The 16,931-nt window shown below is 37.7% G+C and overlaps 1 protein-coding gene across 1 annotated transcript in view; it reads left to right on the top strand.

The window, feature by feature from the left end:
- The first annotated feature begins 6,608 nt into the window (after nucleotides 1-6,608).
- Nucleotides 6,609-16,931, top strand: part of ZDHHC21 (zinc finger, DHHC-type containing 21) — a 30,586-nt gene continuing 20,263 nt past the window's right edge. The window contains exons 1-4 of the mRNA XM_009697436.1: nucleotides 6,609-6,812; nucleotides 7,605-7,703; nucleotides 11,214-11,325; nucleotides 12,893-13,031. Of these exons, the coding sequence (XP_009695738.1) occupies nucleotides 6,659-6,812; nucleotides 7,605-7,703; nucleotides 11,214-11,325; nucleotides 12,893-13,031 (504 nt within the window). The 5' untranslated portion in view covers nucleotides 6,609-6,658. The remainder of the gene's footprint in view (nucleotides 6,813-7,604; nucleotides 7,704-11,213; nucleotides 11,326-12,892; nucleotides 13,032-16,931) is intronic.

The following is a 16,931-nucleotide window of genomic DNA, read 5'->3' as shown; positions in this document are numbered from 1 at the left end:
TGCGCCTCGGGGCCCGTTTTGGCATGATCTGGAGAAGGCTCTCTCTAGGGTGCGTTGAGGGCCTCTGTATCGCCAGTCTTGGACGTCATTAAATCTGCATTACCAGTCTTAGGTGTCTGCTTTAACTGTATTAAATTGCTTTTTTTCTGTATAGGGAGTTGGGGTAGGGAAATCCTTAGCAGACTTCATGGCTATCTCCTTATCTACAAAATAAAGAAATACGGTTGTAATTTTGTGGAAGCTCCACAATGCTGCTTCTTTTGCTAAATGGTGAGGAGGGCATTTGCTGCTTTTGAGGTGGTAATGGAAGAGGTGCATGTGTTTTGTTGGCTATGTGCTCCAGCAACACAGCAGAAGGAAGCACAAAGCGCTCTGACTTTCTTAGTTTCACACTTTCATTTTCCAGCTCTAGTAGTTAGTAAAATGAAGTTGTAGGTCTTCATGCCCTTTGTGCTGAGGATCCAAACAGTCATGTGCTTAAGTAACATATATTATCTGTCTACAAGTGGCTGTTTGATCAACAGTAGGTGAAGATGGTTTTCATGGATTTGTGATCAATGAGGATATAGTGTGTATACATTAGTATCAAGCCATGTCTCCGTCCAAGCCCATGTGGTATCTTTCATGATTGCAGTATATGTTTACAGGTATGCCTTGCGAGATTCAATCTATAAAAAAGAATTAGGTGGAAATGTCTTGCCTATCTTAACCAGCCTTTCAACAGCCACCCAACAACTCTGTAGTGCCAAGGTCTATACTAGAAAAATATGCTGCTGCTTGTATTAACTGGTTATTCAGATACTAGTTTTGTTAAATGGAACACCTGCAAAAAGCATAGTGGTAATTCTGTTCTGACACTTGATAACATCACATAAGTGACTTCTTTAAAATATAGGTGAAAGTAATTTAGTTGTTTGGTTCGAGTCTACTTTTTTATTTTCTGGTGAATTGTATTTCTAGTTTTATATCAATAATTTTGGGCAGTAATTCTTAAGATTTCAGGAAAGTCACAGATCTAAAACTACAGTGGATCCACAAATTGACAGAGGCTATTGATTGTGATGGCCTTGCCTTGGCTATCACAAATATTATAGCAAGTGTCTCTCTCATGTTTCTACTCTGCCTTTTTCTGTCCGAATTGCTTAGGATATAGCTTTTTTTAGAAAGTGATGTTTTTCTCACTCTAGAAGTGTGTTTATAGAGCATAGTATTGTTCAGTTTGCGTGGTGTCTTAAAATTGTGTTTCATGGGGAACAATGTAGTGAATTATTGATGTGTGTAATTCTGGACTTGTTTAAGCATTTGTGAACAAGTTTTGGAAATCAGATTTCACAGATCCTACTTTTCTTACTGAAGTAGAAGTCCAGGGGTAAAGTGAGGCAGAATGTATAGGATCTTGGTTTCTAGTTATGTATCAATGCAGCAGCCATAAAAGTGCAAGGAGCAGGTTGTCGCCAGAGCTGGTTGTCGTGCTTCTCAGGATGAGAAATTGAGTAGTTCTTGTATTGGGTTTGTTTATGAAACAGAATTTTCTAACTATGCTTTGGGACAGTCTTGATGCAAAACTGTACACTTTTTTTGAAGTTTGCATTCAAAGGAGCCCATTAAAGCAATCTTTATTTCATGTTAACGTTTCTGGTTAGTGCAAAGCTTTCTCATTTCTCAGAAGTGACTTTCTGCCTGCCTGACTCGTTATTCAGTGGACATCACATCAGAAGTCATATTGGAGGTGATTGTAGTAAACAAATACTGAGTTTATGATACCATTAATTGAATTTGGCAGAAAGAAAAGGGTTAGGAAAAAAATGTTGTCCAGGCGTCCCATAGTAAAAGTATTTCTTGGAAAGGCAAGAGCAATTCTTGATCATGTAGGAAAGACTCAGTCATGTTTTGGTAAATCTGTAGCTTTTCACAGCCACAGCTATTGTTTGCTTTGAAATGCTTTATGTTTAAAATATTTATTTAGAAAAAATAGCTATAAATTAGGATAAGAGGGAAGAAAACCACAAAACTTCCAGCATTAGTGTTGTGTATTTTATCTTAAATTATTTTGTTGGAAAATTTTTAGGCATTGCATGTATGAATACTGAGTGTATATGGATCTGAATCCCTTAATTGATTTTTTTCAACTGATTTGTTGTCAACCTGCTCATAGACTTTTTTCCTGTATGTATTGTAGGTATTTTTATCAGAAATGATGCATCTTAAAGAACAGAATCATTTGAGATTAGTCTTCCTTCCCTTTGACATTGTATTTGAAGGAGTAAATATAGATTTTTTTAAAGTATGTTTAAACGGAGAAGATTATAAATTCACCTTATCTGTGAGTTAAATTGGAATCTAGTACTTCTACCTAATCATCAGAATGTGCACATGTTAGGTTTTCTTTTTTCTGCCCTCCCTTACATATTTGTATATGGTACATAAACCAAGAGGGAGAAGGTAAAAAAACTCACTTTACTGGGGGAAGTCACTATATTAACATTGTTTATGCAGTATTGCTGACGAAAGGATAATGAAGAATATGGAACTTGCTTCCTGCATGCCTATTATAATGATAAAGTAAGTGTATCACAATTTAAATTAACTGAAATACACTGGCAGTAGTGCAGTTTATATAGACCTTTCTCAGAACACTCCCATCCTTTTAGATCTATATTAAAATTGTGAAATGGCCTAGAAATGAAATTCGAGGAATGCTAGTTAGAATCAGCATATCAGTTCAGACATGAGAGGCAAAGGATCTGGATATCTCTGTAAAGAGCTTGAGAGGAAGCTCTAGTGAGGTGAAGTATGAAGAATAGAATAGAAGGTAATCTATTCTATACTGTGTTTCAAACCAGTGATGATGATTGTTTGCATATCACCCTCTTTTCTGTCTCTTTCAGAAAAGATAACAGAAGACGATGAAAAATCTCGCTTTTTTGAGAATGGGGACTCTTTTTGCTTAGCTCCAACTTAATAGTGGAGCTTGCCATCAAAGGTATGGGTTTGGAGGTGGTGGTGGTATTTTGTTTTGTTTTTAAATTATAAAAGTGAATAATATTATGCAGGCAAAAGTTAGTCATTGAGTTCTAAAAGTTTGGGATATATTTCCATTATAGGCATTCTTACTGTTTTCTCCAGAATCTCTCTCACTGCTTGTTGTTCACACATTATACTTAGGCTACTTGGAAACAAGTATTTCAGTACTTATACCTCTTTGTTTTGTTTGTTGAGCTGTTAGTTCCCCTTCTAAGGAGGTTCTGTGGAGTCATGGAATCTGCGCTGCTCTGGTAAGATGGAAAACAGATGGATTCCTCAGTGTTTAGCAGTGTTTCTAGCTGCCTCTGTTTTTTTTGGCCTCTGTGTTTCAGTCAGTCTGCATTATTTCCCCTTCATAAATCCACGCTGACTAGTCCCAGTCACCTCCTTGTGTTTGGAAACAGTTTCATGGATTATTTGCTCTAACTTCCCAAGGATCAGGGTGAGGCTAGCGGTCCTGTAGTTGCTGGGATCCTCCTTCTTGCCCTTGAAAACAGGGTTTAGACTAGCTTTCTTGAGTCCTCTGGAACCTCACTCGTCAGCTTAAAAGTTTTGAACATAATTGAGAGTGGCCCCACAATGACAGGGCTGGCTCTCTTGTTGCTCATGGTGACTTTTCATCTGGTCCTATGGAACTGTTGTGTCCAGTTTGTTTAAAGGTCTCCCTCACTCAAAGTAAGTTTTTCTTGCTCCAGACTTTCCCACTGGTTGCAGGGGCCTGGGATTCCAGAAAGCGGGTCTTACCTGTAAAGGTGAAGAAGGCACTTTGGCCTTTTTGTATCCTTTCACCAGGTACCCTGCCCCATTCAGCAGGGGGCCCATGTTTCCCCTAGCCTTCCTTACACTGGCCATGTACCTGAACAAGACTTTCCTTTTGACCTTCGTATCCCTCACCAGATTCAACTCCAGGTGGACCTTGGCTTTCCTAACCCCATCCTAGTACCCCCAAGTGGTGTTTTTATATCAAGTGTGTGCTCACACTTGATGTAGCCCCACTTCACTTCTGGTTTGTTGATTATAAGATCTCTATCATCCACATCACCCTCCATCCTGTGCTTGTGAACCCTGACCACCCCTTCATCAGTCGATCACCACCTCCCTCTCTCATCACTCTTAGTCTAAGCTTACTCTTAGCAGATTGACTGGCCTGTTGGTAAAGATGCTTTTACCCCACATAGTGTCAGGTGGATCCTGCCCCCTCTCCCCCACAGTTCTTGATTCTCAGAGAAAGTCCTTTGGATGTGAAAGCTGAGTCCCGGCTTTTGACACAACCACTTGTTGGTGTGCAGGATCTGTCTGCTCCTCCTCAAGTCCTTCCCCTTCATCAGCAGGATGAAGGAGATACCACCTGATCCTTAGACCCTGGCCCTCATACTGCAAACCATGTAGTCATGTTTGACATGCTCCTGGTTTTCCCTGGCCTTATCTGTGGCACCCATATGGAGGGGCAGCTGAAGGTGACAGTCTGAAGGCCAGACTAATATCAGCCTCAGTAATAGCCTGTCCGTGGTATCCAGGACCCAAGGCCCTGGCAAGCAGTAAACCTTGCCAGGTGACAGGTTGGGCTGGCAGAGGTGCCTCTGTCTCTGCAGCAGGGAGTTTCCTGCCATCCTGCCCACTCTGCCACAGCACTCAGGCACAGCCAGCTCAGAGGCTTCAATGGAGAGAGCTCCCTTCTTCACCTGCTGCCTGAGCTCAGAACATGCTCTGTCGATCAGAGCTGCAAGTGGAGCAGGAGCTGTCCTCCTGGTGTTGGAGCTCTCAAGCTCCCAGGCTTTGCCAGACTCAGCATCTCCATGCCCAGCCTGACAAGATAAGGCTCTGCCTGCTTCTCCTCAGTGTTGGGAGTTCCTGTAGCTGCAGGGTCTTGGAGGGGTTCTGGTCCATCTCCTTCTCAGCATCCCTGATGTTGTACAGTCTGCTCACATGCTCCTACAGCTTCTCTGCGTGATGGGACAGATCCTCTGCTAGTGCAGGCTTAGAAGGATATAAAATGTTACTTAGTTCTAAACCTGCTCGATGCCAAGGGTAACTTAGAACAGAGGCACATTAAGAACTGGCAGATTCAGGAGGATAATACTACATCATTTATATGTCTAGAGACTGTACATAAGCGTGTAATATAGTAATACCATGTATACAACAGACTATGGTGCATGCATGCGATGTGTAGTAAAATTTAAAAAGAATAGTATATATAGGTGTAAATAGTTTTTATGATTATCATGAACTTAAGAACAATTTTAAGGGCACAGTACCTGTATTCAGTATGCAACATGGGTTTGTAAAACAAGTGTTAGCAAATTTGATGCATTTTTAGGATGAAAATAAGCACTTAATACTCTGCTGTACTTGAATGTGAATGCTGTTGCACTAGAAGACAGCAAGCAAAGAGTTACGACAAGTAGTGCATAGGAGAAGTGTGGAAAAATGTCATGTAGGTAATTTGTGTCTGATTTTGATTAGAGATCTAGAAAAAGAAGAAAACAAGATATTAATGAAACTTGTAGATACTATTAAGCAGAGAAATTGTAAATACAAGTGAGGGTAGACAAACATAAAACAAGTAAGCAAAATGCCTGGAAACAGAGATGTCTGTCTGATAAACAAGATGAAATTTCCATGCAACAAGTAGAAGCTGAAAGGAAGGAAATCCATCTGAAATGGACAAGTTCCCTTAAGCCCAGAAATCAAGGCAACTAATGGGTAGGAGAGTAGCTTGGGGTTTATTTATGTGTTGCAATAGTAAGGTACGTATATGAAGGCACCCTGAGAAAACAAGTAACAGGAGTAATCCTTCCCTTGAAGGTTCTGCTGAATAGTGCTTACGACTTACTGCTGCGTTTTTATGAAGATCAGTTTATGAAGCTCTGAAGTTCCTACTGTAGGACTTGGTGGGGTTTCTTGAGTCTAAAACAAAAAAGAACCCACCATGCTAAATTATCAGAATGGAAACTTTGGTAGTTTAAGTATGATTAATAGTGAGAAAACTTACTATTGTATGATACCTCTTCATGATCTACATGAAAGGTGTTAGGGTAGTGTGATTCCTTTCTCTATTGGTTTGTTACAAATGCCATAATGGAGGTTTTTTAAGTAGGGAAAAATGACAAATTCCTAGAGAGGCTTGTCTCTGTTTTAGCATACAAGCTTTTAAAAAAAATAATCTGGAAATATAGTTGGGAGACTACTATAGGTAGGTGGTATAAATCCTTGTATAACATAAGTAATTCCCTGTATTTCTTAATTGCTTTGCAACCTTTTTATTTTGATGGGAGTCTTCTTTAATGTTTATAGCCTTTGCTGCTGCCAGCTGGCTGACAGTTGCTTGCTTTACCTATTACTTACTAGTTTTCCCAGGTACTTGTTTTACTTGCATCTTGATGATTAATGTTACTTTTTGACCAGATATAACTAATTAATGAAATAATAAAATTTCTCTTTCTGGTACTTGAACAGTGTATATGAAATGTCTGTAAGTTTAAATTTAATTCCTTAAATCATTGTGTGAATGTATGTGGAACCCTGTAGGTTGCATGATACTAGTTAATTTACTCTTTTTAAAAATTTATTTGTCTCTCTAGGATAATCTTTTCTTCCTGGGTCGTGAGAGGCTATTATCTGTTTGTTTTCAATGGGACAACGAATTCACTTTGTGGTTGACCCTCAGGGTTGGTGCTGCATGGGCCTGATTATCTTTGTCTGGCTGTACAATACAATCTTCATTCCAAAAGTCATCCTTTTTCCTCACTATGAAGAGGGACATATTTCAGTTGTGGCAATTTTGTGTAAGTCAATTTAACTCAGCTGTTTTTTCTATTAGTAAAAATAGTATCTTTGGGTAGTAGTTAACATATATAAGAAAGGTCAGAAAATAAAGAATAAAGTGAAGGGTAAAGATAAAGGATAAGAATACTGGGATGCATCCTACATTTTTGTGTTCTGAGAAATTGAGATACTGCATTCATTTCAAAGGTGTTATGGTAAAACTTGTTTGCATGTAAAATGGGGAAAATAATTAATATGGCTTTCAGATCCTGTAGCTAGAACTTGTTGACAGAATTTCAGGCCCACAACTCTTAGTGCTTGTCAGAATTTGGTAGTACTGATGGTTGACAAACTGAATTTTGTTAGTGTTGTCATACATGCCTGGATGGGTCAGCTAATATGAGTTGTATTAATAGGTTTTGCTAGGAAAAGGCTTGAATTGTAAGTGGAACCGACTTTAAAGTGAAGACGGATGATTGGGAATGTCGTTTCACATAGAGGCTTTGAGATGTAGAATGGTTGGTGCTTATTTGATGAGAGAGTGGAGGAACTTCTTAAATACAGGAGTAAGGGCATAGTGTCATCTTGCTGATGCTATCAAAACTGTTCGCTGCTAGTTTTTTCTCTCCCTTTTTAAGACTGGGGAGTATTTAATATTGTAGACTGTGTACTGCCAAAAATATGTCTGGAATTGAATGAGAAGGCTGAGTAATTTCCAGCTGAGTGCTGGAGCATCTGTATTTTTGATGCAGTGTGCAGTAGGTATTTTGTACACCTGAAAAAGACTAACAAATGCTTATTTATTTTTCCAGGTTATTACTTCTGCTCATTGTTTTGTATAGCTTCATTACTAAGAGCCTCAGTAGCTGATCCAGGAAAGCTACCCGAAAACCCAAAGATACCAATCACAGGTAGATTAAGTTGTTTGTATATAAATGAATAAAAGTTGTTTTAATGTCCTCAAAAGAATTAGGAATCAATTTGATTTTGTGAGATTTGATGGAAACCGTGAGCTGTCTCTGCTGAAGCTTATATTGTTCATGAAATTAAAATTGGATGTCACTGTTTTTATCTTGTAAATTTCTAGCACTTTCCCTTGTGGAGGCTCAAAACTTCCTTTTCAAAACTAGTATTCCACCAGAAGTTTAGTTATGTAGGGAATTGTTTAGTTCTGCTAGGAAGTGTTTCCATGGGAAGTGTCTTTTTGCATTCTAAGCTTTGAAACACACTGCATATTCTTCTAACTTGATAATATTTAATAGAAAATGTTTAGAGATGGTTAGTTAGTATAACTTTACAGATTTTTTCTAAGTAAATTTATAAGATGTTGAAAGTGGTGATAAAACATATTCTTACACTGGATTTTACCCATGCATTTTTTTACACTTTTTTTTTCCAGTAACTTATGTTCATATGGGTGTTAACCAAACAAATGTGATGCTAATTACATTGCATTTCTATGGAGTAGCAACTTAACATGTGAGAATTCCCTTCTGTCCTTGTGAATTTATCCCACAAGTCCTGTATGGTATCCAATGCTCCGGAAGTTGGAGGAAATTTGAAACCTTAATAATTCTCCACAGAGAAAGCAAATATTTTCATGAACTGTTTGATGCTGTTAAGGTGCTTGTCTAATGCATAGAGCTTTTACATAGCAGTTTAGAATGTAGTTGGGCTATTAAACAGCATGAGCTTTGTCACATTAACAGAAAATACTTTTTGAATGTAGAAAATGTATCCAATGCAGTGACAGGTCAGTATTTCAGTCTTGTCTTGTGACGTGGTAGATGCCAGGAGTAACATTTTGCTCTTTCTTCCTGATGTTCGTGAGAATCTAGAGTGATGTGTTTGGAAACATGATCTGTTAGCCTCAGCACTGATGTTACAATGTGCACAAATTAGGCAGCAGATAGTAGGAAGGGATGTATCTCCCTGGAATTCAGATGTGAAACACTGACGTGAGATTTTCTGCGATCAATGTTCTTTCTGCTCCTGGTAACTGGGCCTTTAATCCAGTGAAATGAAAGGTGGCTCAGACTTGGGTTTTGCAGTCAAGGAAAAACGTGGATTCTGCAACCCGAGCTAGAGAATGAAGACACTCAGTACAGTTACAGACAGTTAAATTTATGACTGAATGTTCATTTACCTGCAAAATACAAGGACCAGTACAAATTCCCTTTGTGCACAAATATTTCTTTCTAAGAGATCTCTTTGAATAGCTCTGCAATCTCTTCATGCTCCCTTCATTTCATATGGCAATGATATTTTATAGATACTTCTGAAGATGGAACACTTGGGCTTAACTGTGACATTGATATTATGATTTGATGTATGCTATATGTCATCGTTTAAGGCTGGGACTGCACTTACAGCAGGTGACAGATGCTCTCTGTTAACCCCGTCCCTTCCCAGAAGGGGAAGGAGAGGAGACAAGGGAGAGAGACTTATGGGTTGGAAACTTAAACCAAACTTTAATAAAGCAGTAACAGTGAAAAGAGTGTAAATAATATTAAAATTAACACTACTAATAATAGAAATAAAAATATATCCAAAACCGATATTGCTCTTCCTGATGGTGACCCCGGGACCGCGTGCCGCGCCGCGGCAGCTGGCAGTGCTCACAGGGCAGAGCGGGCACCCGAACCTCACAGAACTCGACTCCACTGCAGGCGGGAAACCGGATTCAGGGATGCATAGATCGGGGTCGGAGGCAGGAGAGCGAGCAGGGTCCCACCAGGATGCTGGCCACAAAGGAAAGGGAGAGCTGACCCCTGTGATCCTCGAGCTTTATACCGAGTGTTCCCATGGGTGGGATGGAATTCTGCATTGGTCAGGCCTGGGTCACCTGCGCCCTCTGCAGCTTCCTGGGGGTGCGACCCCTCCTCCGCCTTCCCCCCAGGAGGAGCCCAAGAGAGCCCGCAGGGAACACGCAAACACCCGTGGGCCTTTCTGTTTAACAATACAGCTCCTGCCCCAGCAACAACTACAGACATCAACCGCCATCGGCAGTCAGCTTCAGACAGTGCAGTTACTAAGAAAACTTAACTGAAGGGAAAAAAATAAAATCTACTGAAAGCAGAAATAGTTCTGTTTCAACTAAACCAGGACACTGTATCAGGGGTTTTGTACTTTCTAAAGTAGCACTTCAGTTCTCTGGTTTTCTTCAGGTTGACAGGATGATACGTTTTTGCGTGATATAAATTGTATTAAAAAATGAGGTTGGAGTGTTTCTGGACTCTGCTGGTAGCTACCCTATTAGGGAGTGACACCGTTGTGACACTGGATTTATAGGAACAGATTGTAAATCAGTTTCCATCTGGCATTATTACTAGTTTAATGATCTCAGATATTGGGCTTCTTTCCTTCCGGTGTCTAAATGTTATTTTGCAGCAAGAAAGGGAAGATTAGGGCTGCCTGCAGGTGGCTCACAAGTGCTAAATTTAACTTTTGTTCACATAGGGACAATGCTTTACTGTGTAAAATTTCAGAATGCCTTACTGTAAAAACTAAGCTTATATTTTTTTTCCCCGTGGGATTTAAGAAATTTCTCAGCATCAAAATTTCTTTTTAGTTAGAAACAACCAGTCAAAGTATTTGATTCTCAGTCATGCATCTATTTTTCTTAAAGACAGAAGTTATATGCTTTTATGAATAGAAATACTATGGTTTTGGTGTGATTTATTTCCCATGTGAAGATGTACTTTCTGAATGTATTATTTGCATTCTCATTTTCAAAGGCTTCCTCTAATTTGGGTGGTGCAATTTGAGATAAATAATAGCTAAGCTTAGCAGTAGTAGCTCCTGGTTGTTTCAGCTGCTCAGTATCTCTGGAGATCAGCTTAAAGAATCCCACACTGGGAACCAGAAATAGTGTATATTTTAAAATACAAACCTATCCTCTATCCGTTCTTTGGTTGCCTTACGTGTAAAACTGCATGTTGAGAGATGCATGTCTTAAAATGCTTTGAGATGGAAGATGCTCCTGAAGTGTTCATTGTGTATTTTATTTCAGTTAGCCAGCTTTGACAAATTCGAGTAGCAGTGTTTCCTCAGGAGGTTTTGGAATGGCAGGGAGATTTTATGATGGTTGCGTCTAACAGATACGTTTTTTTTGCAGTAGACATGTAAGAAAATAATTAAATTATGGTCTTCCTTGAGTGACAGCTTTTGTGCTGGAATAATTACTCCTTAGAAACATAGAGGAGGAGAGAGGATTTTGGAGAAGAAAACTGGCACAGAGTGGCAGTACTATCTTCCAGTTTTGTTAAGGTGACAGTAGGAAAAAAGTTTTTTACATGCTGCTTACCCTTCTCAGATCATAGGTAGAATTTTTTCTCTTTGAATCACTAATGTATAGATTTATCATGAGTGTGCTGTATTGAGTTTAAATCTCTCTAAGGTGTCTTTGCATTTTCACCTAGAACGAGAATATTGGGAATTATGTAACAAATGCAATATGATGAGACCAAAGCGTTCACACCATTGCAGTCGTTGTGGACATTGTGTGAGGAGGATGGATCACCATTGTCCATGGTAAGACCAGGACATTTGTTGTAATAATCTACTGTTGTTTTAGGGAGTCATTTCAAAGTTCATGGTCTTGACTATTGCTCATTTGTTGTATTTCTTTCCCAGTAGTGCTTAATCATTTTGGTACTTAGAGCAAGGAAACAACAGCTTTGAGACTTTCTTATGTCTATGAGTAAAACTGACAGTAAGAACTGTTGCAGTGTAACATTTTACCGTTGTCAAATTCTTACATGCCGTATAGTTTTGGAAAATTCACATACTTTGTTTAAAGAACTGGAATTTTTGCTCCTAAAACTGATCTCAACATAAATAATTTGTACATTGTAGATTTATTTCATTTGTTGCAGTTTTGTTTCTGATGCTGGAAAATTTTTTTTTGTAGGAAATTAAACAATATTTATGTTTCTTGCATTGAAATAAAAGATTAAAATTTCAACATAAGAGGGGATGCTCTTTATAATAATAAAAATAGATCATGGTTTCAGACAGTTTTTGGTTTTTAGTTTACTCAATGGCTGTGCTGAGTAGAACGTGTTACTGACTCATGCCATGCCTGCTTGTCATAGCCTCTCTGATTTTGTAGTGAAATTGCTTATTTTAGTGTTCTCTAATTAGATTCAGTCCAAATGAACTAATCTGGTTGAAATTCTCTATTTAAACTGATTAATTGTAACTTAAAATGAAAATAAACAATTCTGTCAGTAGTTCTGAGGTATCATTTCCAGCAAGACAGCAATGATGAAGTGCAGAGGACGGAATTGACATCAGGATCCTCCTGTGTTGATTTAGCCATTTTTGTCAGTGGCTACTTCAGAAAATAGTGCCAGTATCGTGCTTTTGTCATTATGGCTTAGCTTGGTACTGATGTCTGTACCAAAGCTTGTATGAAATTGCAGCCCAGCCACATTTTTTTGCATCAGTGTAACTTCTGTGAGACAGACTAGACCTAGATTTCAAAGGTTTTGAATCTTATTCTTAATATTTCTACAATCCTTGTGATTCCTTTACTCATTTATGTTGGAATATCTTCAGAAACTCCTTCTGCAGAGATGCCTGTTCTGCCTTCTATCTCTTAGACTCCTTCCGAAGTCCTGCTTATTTGTCGTCAGGGTACCCTGTGATCACATTTATTCAAACCATTCATTTGCATTTCCAGTTTTTGGACTCCGTGTAGTTCATAACCTATGAAATGTGTTGAGTAGCAGAAGATAATGCATATCACTGTGAAATTTTGCAGACTTTTAAAAAATAATTTTGTTACTTGAGTATTACTTAAAATTGTAGGAGTATTTTTGCTATATGAAGATATGGAAAAATATGTGTCCAGTTTTAAGCAATGATCTCAGTAATGCGACCTACACTTTAAGTGGCAGTGTAAGGAAACAACTCTTTACAGTAATTGCCATCTCTAACATAGAGGCCATTACTTTGATTAAGAACGGAGTGATTAGTCAGTAGTTCTTATATTTGTTCTATAAATAATCATAACTTCTCTTATTCACAATATCATAATGGCAGTGTTAAAGTCTTTGTATTTCTGTCTTTATCTATACACTTTGTTTCTCTGCAGGATTAATAATTGTGTTGGTGAAGACAATCATTGGCTGTTTTTACAGCTGTGTTTCTACACTCAGATCCTTAGTTCCTATACGCTGATACTTGATTTCTGCCATTACTACTACTTTTTGCCTCTGAAAAAAGAAAACTGGGTAAGAATCTGCTTTCTCTACAAAGTGAATAAATAGCTAGTACTGCAATGTAATTCATTTTGTGTCTTCACTACACGTTTCTGCTGGCTCAGTTGTTGACAGTGAAGAGTGTTCATCTAGATGTATGTTATCAATTAAGCAAAATGATTTATGGTGAGTAGCAAAATACCATTCTAAAAGGGTATATGTGTTAAAAACGCAACATTAGTTTTCTTAGAAATCTAGGAAAGGAGGACAGAGCCAGTTAGATTTCTTTAGAAGTGATTAGAGAATACTGGGAAGAAGCAAGGCAACTACTTTAGGTGTATTCAAATTTCTTTTTACTTTCTCCAGAGTAAATTTATGCAGAGTATATATCTATCCTAAATCCCTATTTAAAAACTATGATTTTGCCAGAAAAAAATGAGAAAAAACATCTGATCATTCTGAAAGGAGAAAAATGTACATTGGTTGTGAAGTGACATTTTATGTTGCTTTGAAAAGGTCACATGGGTTAAGGGAGAATTGGATTTGGTTTCTTTTACTTTGACTCTATGCCATTATCATATTTCAACATCTTGTCATCAGCAAAACGCAGTTGAACACGCAAACAGAGAAAATGAACTTCCAGGTTGGAATAGAGGAACAAGTACAGAATTAAAGTTGTAAAGTCTCTGTGTCTAGTGCTCATTTATGTCTGGTATCTGTAATATTTGAAATATTCAAGAGGTTTGCTTGAAAGTTGCTGAAAACTTGAAAGTGCTAGAACAGCAAAACTGATACTCTTTCTTTTGAAGAAAATGTTAAGAGGTCTCTTCCTCATACAGAAACATAAAAATTTCTACCCAAAATCTGAAATGGACTTTGTATTTGTACTTGGCTATAATAAATACAAGCGCAGGAAGGAGCAAAACCTAGAAAACAAGCTTAAAGCATATTCAAAATCAGATAACATTCCAGATGTCCTAAGGGAAGACACTAAGACCATCCCAGAAATTGGTAGTGTACTCTAAATATTTTTGAGATTTCTTCGAAGTACTGAAGTGCTGCAGATTTTTTTATTCCATGTTGATGTGACCCCTCCAGCATACTCTCTGCTGGTGACATCACACCCATCTTTCAAGGCTGCTGGAGACTTACATTTGGTTATGGATAATGCAAGTCCTATTTCCTGTTTTGTTGTTACATTATTTTGTGATAGCATAAAATAAGGATATTAAACTTCCTGAAAAATTCTACTTATGGAAAAGAAAGCTCCTTATTTGCTCCCTCATCAGTCTGCAGTGGATGTGATGTTCCCAAGAAAGTGTATGTGAAGATCGTGTGTCAAAGGAGAGCTGAAAATGTAGGAAAACTGTATTCCTTGGATCATCCAGAACTGATAAAAGTGTTATATTCAAGTTGATAGATACCAACTTTCTATTATGTGGAATGTACCAAAGTTGAGGATTTTTGCAAATCTCTGTTAAAGTAACTTCTATTCTACAGGAATTTAGTTCTTGAGTTTTTTTATCTGTGTGAGTATTTCTGTTTAAATGGTTTAAGGGACTCTAAAAATAGGGAAAACAGAAAAACTTGCTGTCTCCATGAGCGTCTTTCCATAGATACTGCCCTGTAAACTGAGACAAACCTGTAAAACATGTCTATTAAAATGGAGTAATCACATTTTTCACTTTGTTACCAGTTTGTTGCAGATATGCTTTTCATATTCACCTTGTTTTACAGGCATTGTGAGATCTGAGGGATTTGATTTGTGGTAGCTGCATTCAAGTTAGAAGGGATATGAAATTGCGGTCTTCCTGTATTAGTGAAGAAATCTGTTGTCCAAGTAAAATTTCTTATGGATATGTTATGTTTTGGGGTTTTGGAAAGTTAATGTTTTTGAAAGGTAACTATATGTAAATGCCTTTTCTTCTAGTTTCAGTAGCTTTGTAAACTTCATTTTAATTTATAAACTAAATTAACTTAATACATATCTGGACAGAGCAGTCTTATAGTTTCTATATTCTGAAGGCTTCCCGTGCACAGGGTTTGCGGGTTTCAAGCACAAAGGTTTCTCAGTGATAGCAATCTGAATATTGAATCGGGTATTGCGGTGCTTCTGGAAGGAGTGTTGTTGTCCAGAGATAAAGCCCTTGTATGAAATTGGCAGTGCTTCTCTAATAGTGTAATTTCATGGTAGAATATGTCCTTTTTATTGTGAGAGTCCCCTGAATACTCTAACTTTAAGTAATTACACTATGTTTATATAAGGAAGCCAAGCTCTGTTTGTTAGCCTTGCTTTTTAAAAGCAGGAGAAAAGGGAGCCAAATTAATTTGCTTGGAGGTGGTCTGTGCAAGAGAGGAAAAGGGAAATCATGTTTACTTAAGACAGTTTACAACCTCTGAAGAGGTAAGAATATGTAGTTATTAATAACGAGTTCAAAAAAATGGATATGTGTAAAACTTTGTTCTTGATGGTTTGGCTGGGTTAATTTCAAGTCTTTTGGAGAGGCCTGCTTTTAGTATCTACCCTTTAGAAGATGTGACAGGTTAGGAGGCAGAATATATATGCAATAATTATTTTAACCCAGTTTAATGTAGTTACCTGAAGAGTGGGTCAGGTTCCCATGTTTGGCTGCCTAAATTTACACAGAGTTGTGGAAAAAACAGAGTACTTTGGTCTGCTTAGTTTTGTTTTGTTTTGGCTGTGGGGTTTTGGGTTTATCAGTTTGCATATGTGAACACTTCAAATGACACTCTTCCTTTCAAAAAACTGGATCTGTGTTATAGTATATAACATTCTCTGCCCCAGAGAGGTAAATATGCTTACACCATATAGTAAAACTTAGTAGACACAGCAGGTCTGGTCTGTTCAGACCTTTGTTGAGTGTAGGTTACACTGAATAGTATTTAGCTTTCTCAGCTGAAGTACCGAAAATTAAGAATAATTTGTTTGGGTGTCTAGTCAGTATATGTGTCTGGAAGATTACATCAGAGCCCCATTAAACTGATTTTTTGAAAGTGTTGCTGAGGATGTAATGCCATATAACTTTGTGCCACAGAATAATTTGTCAGAATTACATAATTTTGACATCAAACGAACAGGAGCAGTGAGAAGATTTGCTTACCATTAAGTTAGGTTTTTAGTCAAGCATCCTGCAAGCTTCTTTTAGTCTTTGTATATCAATAAAAGCTGAAGTACCACAGCATTCCAGAGACCACAGTACCTTCTACCTTTCACAGAAGCGCTATTCTTCGTTGAAATTTTGAGTGTAGCCAAGGGCCTACATTTTCTGAATCGACAGGAGCTAGCGTTTAGCACAAATTCAAAAAACTGGGGAATTTTTTTCTGAAGAGCCATCTGGAATTAGCTTATTCCTGCTCATTAAAAATACTTGTGAATTTTTTGGCAGTGTGCCTTCATCTTAATTTTTATTCTTTGGATATAAAATAGTACATAACACGGAAACTATAGAATTAAAATTCCTTTTAATACTGTTGTTAAATAGTAATTTTATCACAGTACTAATTAATGCATTATGAAAATATGATCCTTGTACGTATGTTATTATTTCCTCTTGAATGAAAACTGGTGTTTTTATTTTTAAAGCATTAAGTAGGAAAAACCCAAACATTTTTAATTAAGTATGCTAAGGTAAAGGTGCTGGCTTTAAAGCCAATGGAGGAAGCCATGTCAATAGGGCTACAACCTTCCAGCTTCAGGTCTTATAACAGAAAATTGCTTAGTAGTATTCTTGGCTCTTGAAATTGATACACTGTCAGAAAGATGATTATGGTTATTGCATCTGTTTGTCCAGCAGGAGGAGTACAATTACTGCTAGAAATGAAGGAATTGGTATTTAAATTGTCTATGTGAGATCCTAGCGGAAGAAAAAGATATAATTTGAATAAAACAACATATGAGTTCCTCTGCTAACT

This window comes from Cariama cristata, unplaced genomic scaffold (genome assembly GCF_000690535.1).
Source record: "Cariama cristata isolate BGI_N322 unplaced genomic scaffold, ASM69053v1 scaffold19003, whole genome shotgun sequence".
Lineage (NCBI taxonomy): Eukaryota > Metazoa > Chordata > Aves > Cariamiformes > Cariamidae > Cariama > Cariama cristata.
The sequence above is the reverse complement of the archived record's forward strand: the minus strand, read 5'-3'. Positions and strand labels throughout refer to the sequence as shown.